At 50.9% G+C, this 23,864-nt stretch overlaps 1 protein-coding gene across 2 annotated transcripts; it reads left to right on the plus strand.

Annotated features, from left to right (window-relative positions):
• Positions 1 to 4,816: 4,816 nt before the first annotated feature.
• PRR18 (proline rich 18) lies at positions 4,817 to 10,764 on the plus strand. 2 transcript variants are annotated; one of them, XM_061569125.1, is made up of 3 exons: positions 4,817 to 4,903; positions 8,599 to 9,347; positions 9,811 to 10,764. In XM_061569125.1, exons 2-3 carry the CDS (start codon positions 8,735 to 8,737, stop codon positions 10,062 to 10,064), a joined length of 867 nt encoding a protein of 288 aa, XP_061425109.1. In that variant the 5' UTR covers positions 4,817 to 4,903; positions 8,599 to 8,734; the 3' UTR covers positions 10,065 to 10,764. The 2 variants fall into 2 exon arrangements, with proteins under 2 accessions (XP_061425109.1, XP_061425099.1); XM_061569115.1 differs by lacking the exon at positions 4,817 to 4,903 and having other exon boundaries at positions 7,814 to 9,347.
• The last annotated feature ends 13,100 nt before the right edge of the window (positions 10,765 to 23,864 follow it).

Here is a 23,864-nt window from a genome sequence, read left to right on the forward strand (position 1 = left end):
CACGAAGCCACTCGAGTCAAGTGCTGTTTGTGAGCAGCCATCGTAGTGGGGACGCACTAATCCCACGCTAAACTAATTCTAAACTTTTTTTTAACCGGGTAAGGCCCATTGACCTTTATAGTTCTTTTTCAGAAGCGACCTGGCCACAAATGATAGCTCAACGAAGTGGCCTATCATCATCGCGTGGAAATGTTTAGCAGCCCAAACACTCTACACGTGGAGGGAAAAGCCGGAAGACCCGGAGAAAAATCCACGGGGAGAGAGAGAGAGACACGCAAACTCCAAATATACAACAGGCGACAAGGGTCGGGATCGAACCCACGACCTCCTGTATACCAGGCGAGGAATCTAGCATCTCTGGCTTTACCCCAAAGCACCTTTTACAAACGTGTCCCCCTGCACCATGAACCCGACGACCTGAGTTCGTTTCCCGACGCCGAGCCAGAGGGGGGAGCAGGCGTTGGGTTAAGAAGATCGGGGAGAATTGCGGACATGGGGACTCAATTATAGATTGCTTGCAACAAGGCCTATGGCAATCACTTTGTCATACAGAGGGACTAACCCTGTGGAATTTCCGCGGTCTGTATCCGTGCTATCAACACGGACGACCATCGCCACGGGATCTCTAATCCGGCGGGCGAAAGCCTTTGACGGAGGACTTCTCCATGCAACCCAAACCCCGGGTCGCGTCGTAAACCCACCGCTTCTCTCCTGAAGCCCTTTTGCCGTGACCAGGAGACCTCGACATTGACATCCCGCTGCTGAACATACAGCTGCCATTATGCGCAAAACAAGGGCAGCCGATCATCATGGCAAGGACGACTTGGTTTCGCTATGCATCCGATCGCCCCGCGCGTGTGTCTGTGTGTGTGTGTCTGTCCGTGTGTGTCTGTGTGTGTGTGTCTGTGTGTGTGTGTGTGTGTCTGTGTGTGTCTGTCCGTGTGTGTGTCTGTGCGTGTGTCTGTGTGTGTGTGTGTCTGTGCGTGTGTCTGTGCGTGTGTCTGTGTGCGTGTGTCTGTGCGTGTGTCTGTGTGTGTGTCTGTCCGTGTGTGTGTCGGGGGAGCGGTGGTGTAGCGGTTAGCGCTACGCTGCGCTACGAACCCGGCGACCCGGGTTCGATTCCCACTCACGGCCAACACCCAGTGACGATTATCCGAACCAGTTGTGGGCCTCCCCTAGGTCGACTCGGCCTCAAATGAGTACCTGGTGCGTTGTGTAGTAAACAACGTCACCGAGGAGACAAAGGCGGTCGGGCGTGGTGCTGGCCACCCACCACCCTCGTGTTGCCGTTCCAGCACTTGCCCCAACAGTCTGGTTAAGGCAACACGGGGGGGTGGGTGGGTGGTCTTTGTATTTGTTTGTGGTGGTTGCCATGCCGTGGACAATGTCAACTGCGCTTGGCACGCGGGCGGAACGCGGACAAAGGGAGGCGAGAGGCGCGCCCCGCGTCGCCCTTTTCAGAGCGGCTCGCTGAGTGACAGCAGACGCTCCCAAAACCCATCCGCCAATGCCTCCTCCTCATCCTCCTCATCCTCCCGGCTTCCCCGCTGTGTTGCTGTTCCCTCCTCTCAGCATCTTGAGCCCTTGCTGCTACTGCCGCTGCACCGTGTCACATCGTCGAGTGTGCGGGGAATGATTTTTTTAAATGTTGCACCGGGCCAAGTGGTCGTGCAGGGCCCCCCATCGATTGAAGTGGCAGCAAATGGGCCGAAGATTTGACACTCGATGTGTTTATTTTATTTTATTTCCCGGAACGACTGTCTGGCTGTCTGGCTGTCTGGCATGCACGAGGGATGATCGGCTTAAGGCACTACCTGCACTGGAGGCACAATTTGCGTCGCAGGAAAGTAATCCCGTCGTGTTTGTCCCCTACATTGCTGTGGTAGTGATCATTGTTATGCTTGTTAGCCGAGGAAAGCCTCGCCCAGCCGGCTTCGTGCGTCGCGTTGAAATCACGCCCCCCTCACCCCCCTCCCCCTCACCCCCCCTCACCCTCACCCCCCTCCCCCTCACCCCCCTCACCCTCAACCCCCCCTCACCCTCACCCCCCTCCCCCTCACCCCTCCCCCTCACCCCCCTCACCCATCCCGCCATCACCCCTCCCTCCATCACTCCTCCTCCCCTCATCCCTCTCCCTCCCCCCTCACCCCTCCCGCCATCACCCCTCACCCCTCCCACCCTCACCCCTCCCACCCTCACCCCTCCCACCCTCACCCCTCCACCCCTCACCCCTCCCACCCTCACCCCTCACCCCTCCCCCTTACTCTCCCCCCTCCCCCTAACCCACCTCCATCTGCGCTGGATACGCCACCATAATCTCTAACAAAACAAGTTTTGGTCGCTGGCTGGCTGCCTGGCTGCCTGCCTGCCTGGCTGGCTGCCTGGCTGGCTGCCTGGCTGCCTGGCTGGAGTGAGAGCCAAGTCCAAAGGGCTTCACGTCCTTGGCTTTCCTCCCCTTGTCGCCGCGCGCCTTGGACCGCCCCCGGTGGCCAAAGCGACGAGTTGGGGCTCCCCCCTTTGACAAACGCCATGAGAGACGTTTTCAACAACAGTGAATAATAACAACAAACTTGATCATAGGGGTTTCCACTTTTTTCCGACAACAAACAAGCCTACGTGTTAAACTGTTAAGATGTTAGAACACCAAACATCTTGACACCTGTTTTGTTGCCAGAAAAAAGGGGAAAAACCTATTATCATATTTTGGTACTGGCAAAGGAGGTGCCATGATGTAAACAACTTATTTAAAACGCGGTTTCAATAAATGTAGTTTTCATTCAAATGTATACTCTTTGGTTCTTTCGGTAAAGTCACGTAGGTATAAATAACATTTTCACCTGAAGACGAGCGCTTGTGTTGCGTTCGAAACATCGTGATTTATTTTATTTTATTTCTACCTACGTGACTTTACCGAATGAACCAAAGAGTATGGATCCCTGCAGTCACGAAAGCTTCAAATCAAGATTCATGAAAATGTTTTCATTTACGTTCCACGTTTCGTTTTCATTTAATCATAGCGATAACGCAATATTGCAAAGAGTTACTCCTACGCAGCTGCAGTGGCTGCATTTTGCCAAGACGGAGGGCGCCTGCAGCGTTAAATGTTCGAGACCGTGAGGGTAACGACGTTGTGATTCGGGCAAGAGGAGCCGCGATGTAGAAGTGCCTCCAGGTGCGACCGTGAAGAGACGAACACAATATTGGGGCCCCACCTGATGGATCACCGCACCCCCTGAGCTGATAACGTCGTTACTACGCCACTGGTAACGTCAAGTTCAAGTTTCAAGTTCATTTATTAGGTAGAGCCCTGTGAGCCATTCGGCTCTTGAATCGGGTGCAACCGCATCAAACAAAAACATGAACAAGAAAACTTCTTAAGGTGAATATGTGACTAAGTGCAAACAGAAAATCCAAGAAAAGACAGCAAAATATTGCAGAACAAGTAAACCCGTAAAAACAAAGTTTTTCACTCTAAATCCTTTATATGCGTGGCGGCTAGAGTTCTTTCGTCCTCTGGCTTGAGATGGCTGCAATCTATGGGTCAGATGATTGTCTGCCAGTATTAAGCAATTGGTAATTAAATATTTAATTTGTTTTCCCTAAACAGTGTAAAATTTTTGAAAAAAAATTTCACGAACAATAATTGTCTGGCACAACGAGTCTGTGTGGAAAATGTCAGCTCGATTGGATCACGGGAAGTGGGTTAAAAAACGACCGAAAGATTTGCACGGTCCTAAGCAAGCAAGCAAGCACGCAAGCAAGCAAGCACGCGAACTTAATATAAAGGATTTAAAAAGCACCGTACACCAACGCTGTGTGTAAAAATCCCAATGGGATGCAAGTCAAACAACAACAACAACCACAAGACAATTTAGATTAAGACCATCAGTCTAACTCTGTACTACAACAAACAAACGTCGTTACTACGCCAGGGGGTGGGTGGCCGCCTTTGTCTCCCTAGTGGCGATTTTTACACATCGCATCAAGTACTCATTTGAGGCCGAGTCTACCTAGGGGAGGCACAGGACCGGTTCAGATAATCGTCACTGGTGTTGGCCGTGAGCGGGAATCGAACTCGGGTTGCCGGGTTCGTAGCGCAGCGTGCTAACCGCTACACCCACCGCTCCCCATATACTCGACACACACACACGAGCACACACACACACACGGGCACACACACACGTGCAGACACACACACACGGGCACACACACGGGCACACACACACACACACGGGCACACACACACACCGGCACACACACACACCGGCACACACACACCGGCACACACACACCGGCACACACACACGGGCACACACACGGGCACACACACACACGGGCACACACAGACACACACACGGACACACACACACACACGGGCACACACACACAGGGGCACACACACCGGCACACACACCGGCACACACACCGGCACACACCGGCACACACACACGGATACACACACGGACACACACGGGCACACACAGACACACTGGCACACACACACACACGGGCACACACACACACGGGCACACACACACGGGCACACACACACACACCGGCACACACACACACACACGGGCACACACACACGGGTACACACACACGGGCACACACACACGGACACACACACACACGGGCACACACACACACACAGAACCCGGCACACACACACACGGGCACACACACACACACGGGCACACACACGGGCACACACGGACACGCACACACGCACACAGAGGCAGGCCACTGGCACGACAGCTTTTGTCTGAAGCGGCGGTAGCCCGTGACGCATGCTCGGTTGACGCATTCCCGTGCAGCCGAATTAAAGCGCCCGCCGAGGCGCGCGCTAGAACAGAGGCGTGGCGCTGCTGCTGCTGCACGGTGCTGCGGTGCTGCTGGGCACGTAAGCTTTACACGTGTGTGTGTCTGTGTGTGTATGCGTGTGTGTGTGCCCGTGTGTGTGTGCACGTGTGTGTGTACCCGTGTGTGTCTGTGCGTGCCCATGTGTGTGTGATGTGTGTGTGTCTGTGTGTGTGTGGCCTTGTGTGCGTGTGTGTGCGCGTGTGTGTGTGCCCATGTGTGTGTGTCCGTGTGTGCGTGTGTGTGTGCCCGTGTGTGTGTCTGTGTGTGTGTGCCCGTGTGTGTGTCTGTGTGTGCGTCTGTGTATGCCCATGTGTGTGTGATGTGTGTGTGTGTGCCCGTGTGTGTGTGCCCGCGTGTGTGTGTGCCCGTGTGTGTCAGTTGTTGGGGAGCGGTGGTGCAGCGGTTAGCGCGTTGCGCTATGAATCCGGCGGCCCGAGTTCGATTCCCGCTCACGGCCAACTCCGGTGACGATTATCCGAACCGGTCTTGGGCATCCTCTAGGTCGACTCAGCCTTAAATGAGTAGTTGATGCGGTCTGTAATAAACATCGTCACTGGGGATACAAAGGCGGTCGGGCGCGGTGTTGGCCACCCACCCCTCGCGTCTCCATAGGTGCTCGCTTTGTGTCAGTGGTCGACTCAGCCTCAAATGAGCTCCTGATGCCTTGTGTAAACATTGTCACTGGGGAGACAAAGGCGGTCGGGTGTGGTTATGGACACACCACCCACTCGTGTGCAGTGCCAGCCTCCAAAGGTGCTGGCTGACGGCACTTGCCCCAAAGAGTTCGTTGAGACTACACGGGGAGATCTTTGTCTTTACTAGGCGGAGTGGTGGCGCAGTGGTGAGCGCACTGCACGGCGCAACGAAGCCCTACGACCCGAGTTAATTTCCCCGGCTAACATCAGTGGCGTAGTGAACTGCGATCATACATGACCGACACGGTAGTGTTGGGGGAGGACTTCATCCAACGGTGGATAAACATAGGACTGTAATTTATTTTCGCAATTCTTACGATTTGATAGCAGAATAACAACGTGGGACAGGGAACGTGCTCTTCGTACTATAGCTACTGTTTAACATGAGCGTCGTTCGGGCAATTATAGTTTGCAAATGTTCTTACACAGCCACCTGGTGTGATACATAGTCTCATTAAAATGTGAATAATGTATGGGCATGTGAGCATAGTATGGTAACTGTGCAGGGTCGTCAGCAACCCGGCCAGTTGTATCATTGGAAGCTCAGTTTTACCTTGGGATGTGAGTTTTACCATGGGAGTGCAGTTTTATCATGGAAAGTCCAATTTTACCGTGGGAGTCCAGTTTTACCGTGGAAAGTCCAGTTTTACCATAGGAAGTCCAGTTTTACCATGGAAAGTCCAGTTTTACCGTGGGAGCCCAGTTTTACCATTAATGTTGTGAATGTTAAAACTGAACTGCCATGGTAAAACTGGACTGCCATGGTACGAGTGGATTTCCCACGGATGTTGTGAATTACAACGGCGTGGATGAGTTGAGACGCAGTGGCTCTCTGTTCAAACGAGCAATGGGACAGCGCTCTTCACCGTCAATAACCAACCCCAAGCCAGCGGTGGAAACTCCACATTCCTATGGGGGGGCAGTCCATCCATGGGGTTAGGTTTAAGTGTATTAGGTTCACTTTCTTATACGCGAGGCTTTCATCCAGCAGTGGCTTGATCATGGCTGACGATGGTGTGTTCCACTACTTGGCTGCTGCTCTGTTGTTCCATCGACGTCGTTGTCCATCAGACCAACTTAGAGCGGCGGTTCTCGTCCGGAGAGGTGGGAAGCACGTGGCAATGTGACGCGATTCATACATCCGTGAAATTATATCGTACGAATCTTGCCAAACATTAAATAACTACGATAACATTTAAATCCACACGGTACCCGCCGGGGAGAGGACGACAAACTGAACACGAAAATAAAGTTCTCAAGAAATGAGCAGTCCAGTGTAGAGGTCTGCACTTGAGACAAAACGACGATTTTCTGAGGTCCTGCCGAGGTTTCGCCACCCAGCGGCAGCCGAGACCTCCTCTGTACGCAAGCGGTTCGGGCATCGTTCTGCGCAGATCGCCCTCGGCTCTTCCGACCGCCACGGAGGAAGAGTCAACAGGCGATTTTACGACCCTGCGCACATGCAACAGGCAGCGAAGCGACTCGTCAACAACACCGCGGCCTTCATAGGAACAAAAACACATCACAGGGGTCGACAATCTGCTACTCATGAGTCGCATGCGGTGGCTCTTCAAGGACCGCTGGCTTCGTCACGTTAGTCATTCCGAGACCGCCGTCTCGTATTCACCACACAGTCCATTGCGGATTTTTAAAATATATTTTAGGTGTTTATTTTGTTACCGAATTCCCCAAAAAAATTCCTCTTCTTGATAATTGTTTTTTTACCCTTTTATCTGGCAACAAAACTGACACCTTCTTTACAAGGAGTCATGTTTGCATAGACTACAATACCTGCAGTCAGAATGCAAACAAAAAACACAACTCTGATAATGGATGCACTGTCCTTGACAGTGCAATAAAAAAAGGTGTCAGTTTTGTTGCCAGATAAAAGGGTAAAAAAACAATTATCATATTTTTCTACTTGCAAATGAGGTTCCAATGGTGAATTCCTCTTCTTGTTAATTCGGTTGCCGTCCCCTGCGCTATGAGACAGAGTCATTGTCCAAAGCGTCGCCGGTCATATAAATGTACATATTTATTTATCCTATCATATACATTTAAATATTTATCACATCAAGGCCGCAGCGTTATCGACGAATCTGATGGAGAAGTCTCGGCTGGGGCGCAGTCCTCGTCATCTCAGCAGCCGCTGGAATCGCTCGCCGCCGTAGCTTCCACGCAGAGACGAGAGGTCCCGTGGTGATGGTGGTGGAGATGATGGTGGTGGTAGTCAGACTCTCGATCGTCAGCCCCATCCAGCGACGTTTCGTGCCCGAGGCCCAGCTAAGATTTCTGAACAATGCTACCGCCTATCTGTCAACCCCTTATTACAGACCAATTCAGACCGTATTGGTCACCACGTGCCCTTATAAATCCCAAAGTTCATCTTACAAAGTCCCATCGCAAGGGAGAAACACAAACGCATAGATACAAAATAATTACCCCTATTGAATCGCCTATACGCCGTATGGACCTGAAAACTCAATTTCGCTGCACAAGAATACGGAGTAAGCCGTATCGGTTGATAGCTATGCGACCGATGTAATTAAATCTGGGTATAAGGTGCAGACGAAGTGTGGGGCAAGCAGCGACTTGCGCGGTTTGTATTTTGGCAATTTGCATCGCTTCGTGTTTGTTGAACACGTCAGCCAGCAGCTGCCAATAACGCACGCGGGCAACACGCAATGATCGAACACACCGTGTTTACACTGCGTCTCGTACACACAGAGGCGACCAGTGACTCAACGACTGCTCTACATCATACCGGTGGTCTCGAAACCATTAGGAATCGGACATTTGTCTCGAATACAATGCAGTTATGAATTAGAAAGAAAAGGCGAGAAGCTACATTTTAGACTGCGTAATTGTTTGGGGCAAATATTGTTGACGAGCGCCTATGCATGCTGGAACAGCGCGAGGGGGGGGGGTGGCCAGCACCACAGCGCACACACACTGAATGTCAACACTGCGGAGGTGTTCGCTGTTGCCCTGCTGTATAACTCTCTGATGTGTTTGTCGTGGTTGCACCGCGTGTTGTTAGTTGCTGAAGAAGCTTGCACCACGTGGAGCAATAACGTCGGACATCGGACCGAGCTGAGCGCGGTCGAACCCAAACGCACGTGGTGGCGCAGCGCTGCGCCGAGTGTCAATGCTTGCTGCGCAACCTCAGGGCACCGATGTCTTCTGCAGCGAATCTTGGCTGGCACAGCATCGCCAAGGGTGGCATCGTCATCCCTCGCCCACCCGTGGACCCGAGAGACCGGGCACATCGTGGCACCCCCAGGGACCCCGTCGCGCTCTCCCTGCCACCCATCGGGAACCGCGGGGACCCCGGGCCCTGCACCCCAAGGAGAGGGGACCCAACTTCCTTTCGGGACCAGCAGCAGCAGCCGCAGCACCGCGCCACGCCTCGCCGTCTCCTCGCCCTGCAACCGAAGCAGACGCTGCGGCATTCGTGGCCAGGGTTTGTCAGGGGGCCCCAAGGGATGGGACATCGGGGATCCCTCCTCCTTGGGGGTCGGAGTGAGGGTAGACTTTGTCAGCCTAGGCCACCCGCGGGCGAGAAGGGGGGCACAGCAGAGGGAGGAGCTCTCCCGGGTGCCGAAGGAGACCCGGCGGCTCCGTTCTCCCTGTGCCTCACCCCGGAGGCGATCGGGGTCCTGCAGAAGAGGAGGCTCGCCCAGGGGCTGCGGCTGGGAGGAGTGGACGAGGAGGGAGAGAAGAAGCGACGAGGGCAGGCGGGGAGGGGGCGAGGTGTGGGCCACGTGGCGAGTGGAGAACTGGTCCAAGGTGAAGCTGCTGCTGCTGTTGTTGATAACGCGGACACAGACACGCACACGCAGGGATGGAGACGAGCACATGCCCACAGCGAGGCACACATACACAGCGACACATGCACAGAGCGATACGGGCACCGAGGAAACGAACATTCACAGGCTGTTGTGTATAGCTTGGGGCAAGTGCTGTTAGCGAGCACCTATTAAGGCCGGGATGGGTGGCCAACGCCACGTCCGGCCGCCTTTGTCTCCCCAGTTCTGATATTTACACACTGCACCGGGTACGGTACTAATTTATGGCTGAGTCGACCTGGGGGAGGCTCATGTCCAGGTATTAGATAGATTTGTGCATCGCGGGTCTGTGAGAGAGAGCAATGTCTGGGCGGAGGTGACGCCTTCATCCAGCAGTGGATAAATCACGGATGATGACGACGACGACGACGATGATGATGATGATGATTCGTGTGTTGTCACAGGATTTGGAGGCGAGATCTTCAGCGAGACGGAGGTACCAAAGGGACTTCTCAGGATTTCTCTGCTCAACGACAGACATCGCTACGACGACGTGGAGTACGAGGACGATGATGACGACCGTGGTGGTGGTGGTGGTGGAGTGAAGTCAGCCAGGACGCTGCACGTGGACGCAGGGGTTCGTGACAAGTGCGTGATGTGGCTGCGAGGGCTGGAGGAGGCAAGGGGAGGTCACAGTCTGCCTCACCTCATTCTCTAGACATCGTCAACATCTTTATCAGTCTTCACTTCGGCTGGAGGAATCCGATGAGCTATGAAGCTCTTTTTTCACAGACGTTCAGTAGAGGCAGTCGGCAAGTTAAATCATCATCATCATCGTCAGCATCGTCACGTTGCCATGAGATAATCAGGAGCATAATCGTTGAATTCACATGATTCATAATGATGTTTAATACACATTTGCATGTTATGCATTAAGAAAGGTCTATCACCATCATCATCGCTATCAACATCCACGTAATTTAATTCATATCCTCACAATCACAGATGGCTCACGTGATTACCATGAGTTAATCATTGACATCGCCATTCAATTCACATCATCATCATCATCACATTAAATTCACATTGTCATGACGCATATCGGGCCGTGGTGGCTATGCACGTCGCCTGCAATCCAGCGCTCTGGGGGCAGCAGCGAGGGTTGGCAGTGCCGGACTAAGCTGGTGCGGGGCCTGTTGCGTGATGTTATAAAGGGGCCCTAAAATAAATAAAAACACAGAAATATTAAAACACTATTTTTTTTACTTACGTAGTAAAGTAATTGTATTTTTTCATTTGTTATACAGCCAGATAATATGACACATAGCTAACCTTAAACATCCAGTCCTTCATAAAAGTTGAAGGCGGTATAGTACTATAGTAATAGAGCAAGTGCAGAATCACTGAACCGGAATTGATAGCTTGAAATCATTTAGCGCGGGGCCCATGAAAGTGTGGGGCCCGTAGCTACTACATGTGTAGCTACTACACGTGTAGTACCTACTACACATGTAATAGCTACTATACGTGTAGCTACTACATGTGTAGCTACTACACATGTTGTAGCTACTACACGTGTAGTAGCTACTATATGTGTAGCTGTTACATGTGTAGTAGCTACTACATGTATAGCTACTACACGTGTAGTAGCTACTACACGTGTAGTAGCTACTACACGTGTAGGGGCTACTATACGTGCAGCTACTACACGTGTAGGAGCTACTATATGTGTAGCTGTTACATGTGTAGTAGCTACTACATGTATAGCTACTACATGTGTAGGAGCTACTACACGTGCAGTAGCTACTACACGTGTAGTAGCTACTACACGTGTAGTAGCTACTACACGTGTAGGAGCTACTACTACATGTGTAGTAGCTACTACATGTGTAGGAGCTACTACACGTGCAGCTACTACACGTGTAGGAGCTACTACTGCATGTGTAGCTATTTTTGCTACGAGGATAATCCGGCACTGGGGGTTGGTGAATCACCACACGTGGGAGTCGCCACACTCCCTTACGTGGACGTCGAGGATGAGCCGTATACCCCGGCTCGCCAGGAGAAGGCGGGACAGCAACAAAATGTGGACTCCACCTGTCCCGTCTCTGTGGGATCGAGTGTTTCTCCCTCCACGGGTGGGTTTTCGCCGGGCCACGCCGGTTTCCTCCTACATGGTAAGCACTTAACACATTCCTGCGGAGGGAGCTGGTAGGAACGTTGGGTTGCTTGGTCAATGGCCAGGGTCAACGGCGGCGTGGTGTATTCCGCAAATATGGTCGACTGTGAGGGCGGGCACAAGCCGGCGTGAGTAGGTTAAACGTTGAGTTTTATAAGGGCACCCACGGGGTGACCAGCCCCTCCCCACCCAGCCCCACCCAGCCCCACCCCTCCCACTCCCCACCCAGCCCCACCCTGCCCACCCATCCCCTTCCCACCCTCCCCTCCCCAACCAGCCCCTCCCCACCCTCCCCACCCAGCCCCTCCCCACCCTCCCCTCCCCACCCAGCCCCACCCTCCCCACCTAGCCCCTCCCCACCCTCCCCTCCCCACCCAGCCCCCCCCCCCCACCCAGCCCTCTCCACCCAGCCCCACCCCTCTCATTTTTGGATGCACGACGGACGGACACAATAATCCTCTGTGGGCTGGTGGAACCTGTGGGTTCCTACCAGTATTAATTGGCAATCCATACAGCATCTACTGTTGCCTTGGATTGGTTGTAGGACCCTTAGCATTCAACTCTGCCATCTATCCATCATACAGCTTTTTGGGTTAGATCGTGAGGTCATCGTTGGAGGCCATCGATGAATTTACACGATCATCGTCGTCGTGTGTAAATCACGCGATCATCAGACATCATCCGCTTGATCATAATGCAACCTGAACCATCATCACAAGCAAGGCACGCTCATGATCATTGCTATTTAACCACCACCACCACCACCATCATCATCGTCGTCGTCATCTATGCACTTATATTCTTTGGTTCTTTTGGTAAAGTCACGTAGGTATAAAATAAAATAAAATCTATGCAGTAAACATGACAAACTTAATCGCCATAGAGCACCCTCTCCATCACAAGCCATCATTCTGTAGCGCAGTGGTTTTTAACCTTGACTGCAACCTTGCACCCATTTGGTTCTCAATCCTTAAAACAAATGTACACTTTTAATAAACACGTCGGGTTTGATGAAATGAAGTAGTTGTAACTCATGTGGCCGTGCTTAATTTGTGTGTTGCGATGATTTACCTTCGAAACAACTCTGGCCACGTTTCGCACCCCCAGAAAGGGCATCTCGCAGCCCCAGGTTAAGAACTCACTGGTGTAGTTTGTTGTTCATTAATTGCGTTGTGGACCGCTGCTATATTATAATGAGATTGTACAGAAATAAGCCGAGGCAGCCACGCGCCCCCCCCCCCAACTTTCAACTGGAGTGTTATTGTTTTGAGTGTGTGTGTGTCGAGCCAATGTGTGCGCGCGCGTGTGTCATTTGTAAATACGTTCGAACATTTTCATAATAAAACAAAACGAATAAAAGCAATGGACGAAGCCCAAAGTGTGACGGTGTCGTTGTAGTATTGTTATTGTAGTAATACGAGGGGACATGCCCGTGACTTCACACACAGTGGGGGGGGGGGGGGTATGGGGAGGTTATGGAGTTGGGTGGCTAGCGGCATACCTGCTGGTTGTGTAGGAGGAGCGGTGGGATAGACGTGTGTGTGTCTCGATGTAAAGCTTTCGTGACTGCAGGGATTCCTCTTCTTGGTTCTTTCGGTAAAGTCACGTAGAAGGGAAGTAATAAAATAATACAAATAAAACATAATAAAATAATTCTCACGACGTTTCGGCCACAACGCAAGCAGCCGTCCTCAGGTGAAAACCAGGTTTGTCGAGGCGACAGCGTCTGAATGAAACAGCACACGTGCTTGGAGTGTATATATAAGCTGGGTTGGAAGGGGGGGGAAAGGGCGCCTTGACAAAAGCCTTTTCCCCCCCTTCCAACCCAGCTTAAATATATGCTCCAAGCACGGTGCTGTTTCATTCAGACGCTGTCGCCTCGACAGACCTGGTTTTCACCTGAGGACGGCTGCTTGCGTTGTGGCCGAAACGTCGTGAGAATAATTTTATTATGTTTTATTTTTATTAATTTATTACTTCCCTTCTACGTGACTTTACCGAAAGAACCAAGAAGGTGTGTGTGTGTGTGTGCTGTGTGGTTGATTGTTGGTGGGAGAAGTGGCGTAGTAACGACGTTATCAGTGGCGTAGTAACGACGTTATCAGCTCAGGGGGTGCGGTGATCCATCAGGTGGGCCCCAATATTTGTTCGTCTCTTCACGGTCGCACCTGGAGGCTCTTCTACATCGCGGCTCCTCTTGCCCGAATCACAGCGTCGTCACCCTCACGGTCTCGAACATTTAACGCTGCAGGCGCCCTCCGCCTTGGCAAAATGCAGCCACTGCAGCTGCGTAGGAGTAACTCTTTGCAATATTGCGTTAGCGCTATGATTGCATGAAAATAAAGCGTGGAACGAAAACGAAATAATTTTCATCAAAAATATATTTAATTCTAGATTTGAAGCTTTCGTGACTGCAAGGATCCATACTCTTTGGTTTATTCGGTGAAGTCACGTAGGTAAAAAATAAAATAAAAATGAAAACAACTAAATAAAATCACGACGTTTCGGGCGCAACACAAGCGTCCGTCCTCAGGTGGGGGCAAACACAGCGAAACAACAATAGCTGAAGTTTGCCTCAGAGATAGCTGTGACAAGGGATTATATATGTACGCGATCTAACCCAAAAAAACCTCTAATTTATGATATTGGTCGCGAAAGCCTACGTGTTAAACCAAAATACACAAACTTTATTTCATTTGGATCACATGTACAACAGTTGTTGTGACGTCGCCTCTTACCGACAGACGGACGGAGAGACGGGCAGAGAGACAGAAGAACAGACAGACGAACAGAGAGACGAACAGACAGACAAACATACAGACAAACAGACAGACAAACAGACAAACGAACAGGCAGACGAACAGGCAGAGAGTCAGAAGAACAGGCAGACGAACAGGCAGACGAACAGACAGACAAACAGACCGACAAACAGACAAACGAACAGGCAGACGAACAGACAGACGAACAGGCAGAGAGACAAACGAACAGGCAGACGAACAGACAGACAAACAGACAGACAAACAGACCGACAAACAGACAAACGAACAGGCAGACGAGCAGACAGGCGAACAGGCTGACGAACAGGCAGAGAGACAAACGAACAGGCAGACGAACAGACAGACGAACAGACAGACAAACAGACCGACAAATAGACAGACGAACAAACAGACGAACAGACAGACAAACAGACCGACAAACAGACAAACGAACAGGCAGACGAACAGACAGACGAACAGACAGACGAACAGGCAGACGAACAGACAGACGAACAGGCAGACGAACAGGCAGACGAACAGGCAGACGTAGACATCGGCATCGATTTGAATGCTCCCTCCGCGTGCTGCATCAACTCGTGACGCTTTCCATACAGGGCCGCGCGTCACCGCTAGAGGGCGCGTGGAAGCTGTGAGTGCACAGTGTGGATGTTGATGATGGTTTAACACGTGCTAGGATTTCGCAAGCAATATCTTCCATAATCGAGGTTTTTTTGGGGTTAGATCGCATAAAGGTATAAATGTGTCGCTAAACCGGCCACCATGCGACACAGCCAACTAGTAAGGGTTGTCACGTAAACAGAACGTGACCAATTCGTCACTAGTACAGCACTAACTGGTGTGTTGGAGAGCCAAGCCACAACATTTACAATCTGAGTACGACGTTTCGCCAGTAATTACAACTAGCTTCATAAAAAACCCTCTATTAGAGATGATTATCATGATCAACATACAACTGCCGATGATGAGAATGCTGGTGATACTGTTGACGCCGACGATGATGATGGTGCCACTGATGATGGTGGCGTCTGCTTCTGCATCTGTTAAGATCGTTAGATATATAACATCACGATTGTGCTATATTAATTCTAGATTTGAAGCTTTCGTGACTGCAAGGATTCATACTCTTAAGCTTTTTCGGTAAGTCACGTGGGGAGAAAAATAATAGATCACGACGTTTCGATCGCAACACAAGCAACCGTCATCAGGTGTGACAACCACAGCAAGAAAAACCATCGTTCGCAGTTGCGCGGCCGCCTTTGTCTGCCCAGTGCCGATGTTTTCGCACCGCACCAGGTTACGCACCGGTTCAGACATCGCTCTGAAGCGGCCCTGGGCGTTTATTTGCGAGTTACCCGGATAACCACTTCACTGGACCGCACGAGAATGTATGCCCCTGCAGTAGGCATCAGGGACGCGTCTCATACTCACACCACCCAGCCAGCCACCCAATCCAGATCACTGCTCTCAAGATTGAACACAACCCAATTCGACAAAGCCTTTCTCGACTCGGAGTCTCGCTCATACCGGTCCGTTGTCTCTGCGGTCCGTCTACGTTCAACCACCACCACCACCACCACCGCATTGCAGCTCAACACACACTCACTTCTGTTCACGTTCATTCAACCACCACCACCACCACCGCATTGCAGGTCAACACACACACACTCACTTCTGTTCACGTTCATTCAACCACAATCACCACCACCGCATTGCAGGTCAACACACACACACTTCTGTTCACGTTCATTCAACCACCACCATCACCACCACTGCACTGCAGGTCAACACACACACTCACTTCTGTTCACGTTCATTCAACCACCACCACCGCATTGCAGGTCAACACACACACTCACTTCTGTTCACGTTCATTCAACCACCACCACCACCACCGCACTGCAGGTCAACACACACACACTCACTTCTGTTCACGTTCATTCAACCACAATCACCACCACCGCATTGCAGGTCAACACACACACACACTTCTGTTCACGTTCATTCAACCACCACCACCACCACCGCACTGCAGGTCAACACACACACTCATTTCTGTTCACGTTCATTCAACCACCACCACCACCGCACTGCAGGTCAACACACACACTCACTTCTGTTCATGTTCATTCAACCACCACCACCACCGCACTGCAGATCAACACACACACTCACTTCTGTTCACGTTCATTCAACCACCACCACCACCACCGCATTGCAGGTCAACACACACACTCACTTCTGTTCATGTTCATTCAACCACCACCACCACCGCACTGCAGATCAACACACACACTCACTTCTGTTCACGTTCATTCAACCACCACCACCACCACCGCACTGCAGATCAACACACACACACTTCTGTTCACGTTCATTCAACCACCACCACCGCATTGCAGGTCAACACACACTCACTCACTTCTGTTCACGTTCATTCCCTAGTATTGCTTGGAGTTCCCTCCCCATTGTCTCTCTACCCTCCCCCCTCACCTCTCCCCCCACGTTCTTACAACCTTGCACAACCTTGCTGGATTCGATAAACCGTATCGACTGCTACCTATCACAGCACAAACGGTGCCGTTTGTTGCCGACCGCTTGGCGTTTTTTTGGGGGGGAGGGGCGGGTGGAGGGGGACAACTGCCATGGATTGACTCATGCACCCGTCAAAGCATCTGCTCGGGAATTCAATTCCAATGTCAGCCCCTTCAGTCACCGCAGGACGACATTAGAATTGACAGCAGTCAGTCACGTGGGGATTTACGCGAATTAGATTTGTGTAGAACGAGGGGAGCGGTGGCGCGGCGGTTAGCGCACTGCACTACGACCCTAGCGCCCTGGTGATCGATTCCCGGCTACGGCTAACATCGCTGAGGGAACGATGTTTCCCACTTTACCAACTCGCACTGACCGGTGCGGTGAAGTATGGTCAATCAGTTTCAAAGACAATGCCGTACATCATCACATCGCGTTTTGTTTGCAAGTAGCGCGTGCGGTTAACGCAGACGTCATTCCTTGCAACATTTTCTATTCGGTGTTGGAAAAATCTTAACAACTCCTATGTTATTGATAATTGGTTTTTTACCCTTCTATCTGGCAACAAAACGGACACCTTTTTACAAGGAGTCATGCTTGCATAGACCGCAATACCTGCAGTTATAATACAAACAAAAGACATAACTCTGATAATGTGCACTGTCCTTGAAGTTGATTGGTCCACACCCGAGACAGCTTTCCTTAGAGCCTAGTCTCACATGGTGTTGGACCAGATGACGCCAAAAGGCGCACAACTCAAAGACAATGCACCATCAGAGTATGAGAGCTCGGGGTAAGCATTTACATCATGGGAACCTCATTTGTCATTAAAAATATGATAATTGGTCTTATACCCTTCTATTTATTGCCAAAAAAGGGGTAAACCCATTCTTATTTTTCATACGTTGCTACCGGCAAAAAGGTCCCATGATTTCCACTAAACATTGTGGCTATTTCATGGCATCCTCGTTGACCGGGCTGAGAACATCAACTCGCTACGCTTGAGAACCCAGTTCGATCCTGGGGGGCCCAAAATCCGGTTCAGCGTCTCCGACGCGGCCGTGATGAAGCCGTGCCGAGACAACCTTGGAGCTCCACTGGTCATTACTTGTCGGCAGCAAGGGCTCACCTCTGTGCTGCTCACCGCAATCGACGATACCATCGTGGCCTTAAGAGGAGAAATACATAATAATATATCACAATAGGCGACGTTTCGGGTAATGGCCCTTCTCCAAAGCGGTGTTTCGCGCAGCGTGCAGCGGATGGGAGGTGTGGACTCGAGGAATAAACGAAACCCCACGGCGTTCACACGGGGCGTGTGGACACACGCGGAATACACGCGAACCTGTGTTCATCTCTAAATACAAATATCTCCCCCGTATAGCCGTCAACAGGCCGTTGGGACCAGTGCTGTTAGCAAGTCGCAACTCATGAAGGCCGGTGCTGTGTACACATTTAGAAACATGCGTTTAGATTATTCAATGATTTGGCTGATATAAATTTCCACATTATAAGCCACTTTGTTTCGCTATCATTTGTGGCCAGGTAGCTTCTAAAAAATAAACTAATAGCTAAATGAAAAATAGTTTCGTTTTATTTTTCCTTGAATTTTTTGCGATTTTCCTTCCTTGCCTATACTTTGCACTCCTATGGTGTTGTTGTATTGGTTGTTATTATTGTAACGTTCTGACCCGCCCCTACTGGACATCTGTTAAAAAGAGCTTTATAGCTCATCGGATTCCTCCAGGAAAAATACACGTTCTGATTACGATCTACATCAGTAGCATTTTCGGAATCATAGGGGAGGGAAGGACCTCACTGTTCGCAAGGCAGGCAGACGAACTCTCCTCCATGCCGTTCAGTGGCCGATCCCCCCCCCAAACCCCCCCATACCCCACCCCCCTCTCCATTGGACGAGCATCGAGCGAGCTCGAATGTGTGCCCTGTGTGGTGGGATGAAAGGGGTTGGGAAGCACCCATCTCCATCATAAGCAGCACCTCACACTGCTGCTGAACGTTGGGCCCTGCGGTAGACGTTGGATGATGGTGCCCTGCGCCGTATCTGCTGCAGGTTACGACGCGGAGTTAACGACAGCTTTGCTGTCCTGCACAACAGCGTCACCACTCACTACCTGGCACCTCGGTCACCAGCAGGCCAGTCCTTGTCTCCGGATATGCATACTTTCATGAATGCATGCAATGATTCATTTGTTGTTCAATTCCATCGAAAGCATTCACGTGGAGAGTATTGCTCGTGGCGCAGGGCTAACGTACCCGCGCAGTAATTTTGGCAACCCACTGCTGAACGAGGACCTGCTCAAGCTGCGCGGGCCGTGGTCGTTATTTGACCATACTTCACCACGCTGGTCAGTGCACATTGGTCGATGACGGGGAGTGCAGGTGTGGGAGCGTAGAAGGTACACAGGGATTCCTTCCTCACCAAACGTGTCACTGTGTAGAGTGAAGGAGGGATCGGGTGTTGTGGCTTTACAGCCGACGCCGCGGCGAAAATCCACCGCTGCGGCAAGGATGATGAGCGCAATTCGCGTGATGATGGTTTGTGATGATCATCGTGCAGTGTGTCATGTCAAATTGTTTTTAAATCCTTTATATTAAGTTCGCTTGCTTGCTTGCTTGCTTAAGACCGTGCAAATCTTTCGGTCGTTTTTTAACCCACTTCCCGTGATCCAATCGAGCTGACATTTTGCACACAGACTCGTTGTGCGTGACAATGAACTTTCGTTAAAATTTTTTTCAAAAATTTTACACTGTTTAGGAATTTTTAAAAAAAATATTTATTTACCAATTGGTTAATGCTGGCACACAATCATCTGACCCATAGGTGGCAGCCATCTCAAGCCAGAGGACGAGAGGACTCTAGCCGCTCCGATGCCACGCATATAAAGGATTTATAGTGAAATACTTTGTTTTTACGGGTTAATTTTTTAACTAGAACTCTCCATCACCCGACAGTCATTCAAATGAAGTTGTCACTTCAGGGGCAAATACACGAAATGATTCGGCAAAATAAGGTAATTATGAAGCATGATTTTGCTTGTGCAAGCCTACATTTTTTACAAAGGTATTAATAAAATAGAGGTTTTTTGGGTTAAATCTCGTAAAATAAATGTGTTGTTAAACTCGCCACGACCCTGCGCAGACAATCAGTAAGGGTTGTCACGTCGTGTGGTTGGCAGGTTTAACGACACATTTTTGTTGACGCGATTTTACTCCCAAAAAATCCCTCTCTATTATGGATAACGTTGGTCGCCGAAAACCTACTTGTTAAATGCAGGTATTACGACTGTTTATGGTGTTCATATTAGAATTATACTGATAGGTCCCACTTGGTTCCACCAGCCCACAGGGGATTATTGTGTCCGTCCGTCCATCGTGCATCCAAAAATGGGAGGGGTCGGGCTGGGTGGAGAGGGGAGGGTAGGGAGGGGCTGGGTGGAGAGGGGAGGGTGGGGAGGGGCTGGGTGGGGAGTGTGGAGCTGGGTGGGGGTGGGAGGGGTGGGGCTGGGTGGGGAGGGAGGGTCTGGTCACCCCGTGGTGCCCTTATAAAACTCAACGTTTAACCTACTCACGCCGGCTTGTGCCCCTCCTCACAGTCGGGCATATTTGCGGAATACACCACGCCACCGTTGACCCTGGCCATTGACCGAGCAACCCAACGTTCCTATCAGCTCCCTCCGCAGGAATGTGTTAATATGATGAAAAAAACCCTAATATTTTTCTCAATGCAGACCTGCCATGCATGGAGTTTGTTTTTGTTTGTTGTTGTTGTTGTTGTTCGTGTGCCGCTCTCCAGTTCTGGGCTCTGGACGATTGTGCCCCCGTTGAGCTACACTGCCACCCCCCCTCCCACCTGAATCCCAGCCCTGGTGTGGCAGCGTCTCTGTGACCCCGTGCCCAGGGGCAGGCGGGGAGGGCTGAAGCGACGCTGCCACCCACGAATGTCTCTCCGTGTCTCATCCTCGCCGCAGTCGTCTCCCAAGACACAAGAGGAATGGAACGGGATGCTGTCGTGCAGGCTTCAAGATACCCGTATCACGCGGTCCCTTTAATGCGCAGCTTTGTACTTGCGCGCCATGGTGATTTGATAATGTAATCGTAATAACAATAAGGATTGTTTCCTTGAGCCAGGAAAGCCCCACTGAGTCTCAAGACACTTTCAAAAAGATGGCTCTTGCTACATTGGGATGTTTTTTCCCCCTCTGTTTCCATTGCAATGCTACTGGATAATATTTGTCTGGAACACCAATAGGACGATGCACTGCAACGCATTTGTGTTTTTAAGTCGACACATGACGGGAGTTTTGCTTATATGTACACTGTTACCCATGATGCTCCACTGGAACTCATAATACACGTGTGCTTTATTCATTTTTTCTTTTACGCTGAATGGTGCCCAGTAGTTTATGTGGAGTTGCTCTTGCCAAAAGCATCTGGCAATCCAGCGGAATGTGTTTCACGAGCCTGGCCCTGCTGGATGAGATCCTAGTATGTCGAAAACGGTGCCGAATTGGCTCGCTTCAACATAAAACATCACCTGGTAATATTGGTCTGTAATATTATCAAGCAGCAACGAGCTGAGAGACGCATGCAAACATATACGCATTTAAATGTTGAGGCACAGAATGGAGTGCTGCTGTTAGCGTTGTGCTTTAGTAGCATCCACTGATGGAAAACGGAGCCGCATCTGTGCCTCATACATTCGTACCGTACCTACGATCAGCAAGGTTGGCTACGTACGGTGCGAAAAAGCTCAACATACGCTACACACATACTGCCATAGACACACACTGCCCATAGACGCAACACTGCACCTCCGATTAGCGCGGTTGGCTACGTACGGCGCGAAAGAAGTTCAACATTCGTACAACGCACGCACGTACATGCATGCCTACCCTCCCTCGTTCATCGGAGCCAGCATCCCACGCATACACGATTTCTCCATAATGTCAATTACATTTTCAGCTTCTCGCTTCACCATTGGATGAAGGCCTCCCACCCTCCCCCCCCCAACTGGGTTATTTGACCATACTTCACCACACTGATCGGCGCGTGTTGGTGGTAGCGGAGGCAGGTGGGGGGGGGGGGGGGACGAGACCCGTTCAGGCTATAATTCGCCACTGATGTTAGCCGTGGCCGGGATCTCAACCTCAGGTCGCTGGGTCCGTTTCACATTACGCTAACCACTGCACCACCACTCCACCAGTCCCAACAACAACAAGAATCAATTATAATCAGCGGTCACATACACGGGTTAATTTTTTTTTATCAATTGCTCATTCATTGTGGCCAAGGTTTTGGGGGTGCCACCAAAACCAAGCCACAACAAAAGTGTGGGGGAGGGATGGGAGGGCGGTTGGGGAGAGGTGTCCCTTTAATGACCAGCCTCCTCCTCCTGCTGCTGCTGCTGCTCCTCTTACAAGGTGGCTTTGGAAACTGCAGCATTTTCGCTCTCCATCAATTGGCAGTTTCCATGGAAACGCTGATATTGTGACTTCATCCGGCTGTACCACGTTGCGTTGCGACGGGGTGAGGAGGGTGGGGGCGAGAAGCCTTGGGTAAGGTGACGACAATTTGTAGAAAACGAATGCGCACGTTGCTTAGTACAGGCCAGCACAGCAACGGATGGGCCTGGGAATAAACAAAAATGAAATGAACTGTGTCTTGTATTATTTGATGTTATAGGTAAATGCACAACGTGGAATTGGAGGTGGTTGCACCAATTACTTTGCGTAAATATTGTAGCAACCGCGGCTCCTTTTGTTGTTGTTGGTGTCGGTGTGCGTGATGGATTGAAACATTATAACAGCTTGGGTGGGGGGGGGGGGGTGCTGCGAGAAAAGAGTTAAAAGGGGAGAGAGAGAGAGAGAAAATGAAATAACTCGCGGATGAATGAATGGGCTTGTGCGCGTGTGCGTCACCGCTGTGGGGCTGACGTCATCGCTAGCCTCGGGGATCTATTCCACAATTACAATATTGAGGCTGGGGGGAGGGGGGAAGGGAATAAATAAAATAAAATGAAAGAAACAAAGAAGGAAATAAATTAAAGCGGGAATAATATTAATAATTAATTTCCGCCCCTCACGTAATGTATAATGCAGCATTTTTTGGGGGGTCTTTATTTTATTTGAAAAAAATTGTGTAAATCAAAACCGTTGTGGCCCTTTTATGGGAACGTGCTCGTTATTGAACGCACGTATCGATTCTGATTACGGAGAATCACACGAGAAGAGTCCTTAAAAAAAAGATATCGATTTTCATTCGCCAGCATGCATTTAATTATTCGTTCAATATCCCGTAATTCTCTAATGACTCAACTCGCCCCCGTTTTTGATCGCCACGTGGCTGAAATATGTAAGCTGCAATGCACGCGCGCGCGCGCTCGTGCAAAAGCGAGTGAACAAAGGATTGAATGTACGCGCGTGAATAACGATCGCGGCGTGCTCTGCTCGTGTCTGCTGCTTGGATACACGAGTGGAGTGTGGCTGTTGTTGTTGTTGGTGGTTGTGGTGGTGTGCAATTGGGTCGTGGAACCAGCGCAGGAAGAGGTGGCGAGATGGAATCACTCGAGTGTAGCAGCCACACTTCCCGATGTACGTCGCTTCGCAAACGCGTCGTCGTTTTATTGGCACCGCCACCACGATTTGTGGCGGCGGGCAGCAACGTCCGCTCCTCTCTCTCTCGTTACCCCGTCGCCTTTTCAGCCCTTCGCCTCCACCAGCCACCTGTCTGCCTACGGGGCCCGTGCATCGCTTCGATTTTGCGTCGTTAGTAACGTTCGTCGTTCAGGAACGCATCCCCGACGTAAAAGCGGGGAATTACTGCGCACGATTTTGGAGGGCACTTACTGGACACGGGGAGGAGGGGGGGGAACGTTGCCGTGGTTGTTATTGTGTCGCACGCTGGTCTGGTAATACAGAGGTCGGCGGGTTCCATTCGATTTCCCGACGCGGCAGTTTCAACGTTGTTGCGAGTTTGCCCCCCTCCTCCCCCACCCCCCGCCGCATCTGAT

The sequence above is a fragment of the Lethenteron reissneri genome, chromosome 5 (assembly GCF_015708825.2).
Source record: "Lethenteron reissneri isolate LAM-NWPU_2019-01 chromosome 5, ASM1570882v1, whole genome shotgun sequence".
Lineage (NCBI taxonomy): Eukaryota > Metazoa > Chordata > Hyperoartia > Petromyzontiformes > Petromyzontidae > Lethenteron > Lethenteron reissneri.

Coding starts and splice junctions, on each gene's coding strand:
- PRR18 (XM_061569125.1), top strand. CDS start 8,735: ATGTCTTCTGCAGCGAATCTTGGCTGGCACAGCATCGCCAAGGGTGGC. Junction 9,348..9,810: donor GAGTGGAGAACTGGTCCAAG/GTGAAGCTGCTG, acceptor GTGTTGTCACAG/GATTTGGAGGCGAGATCTTC.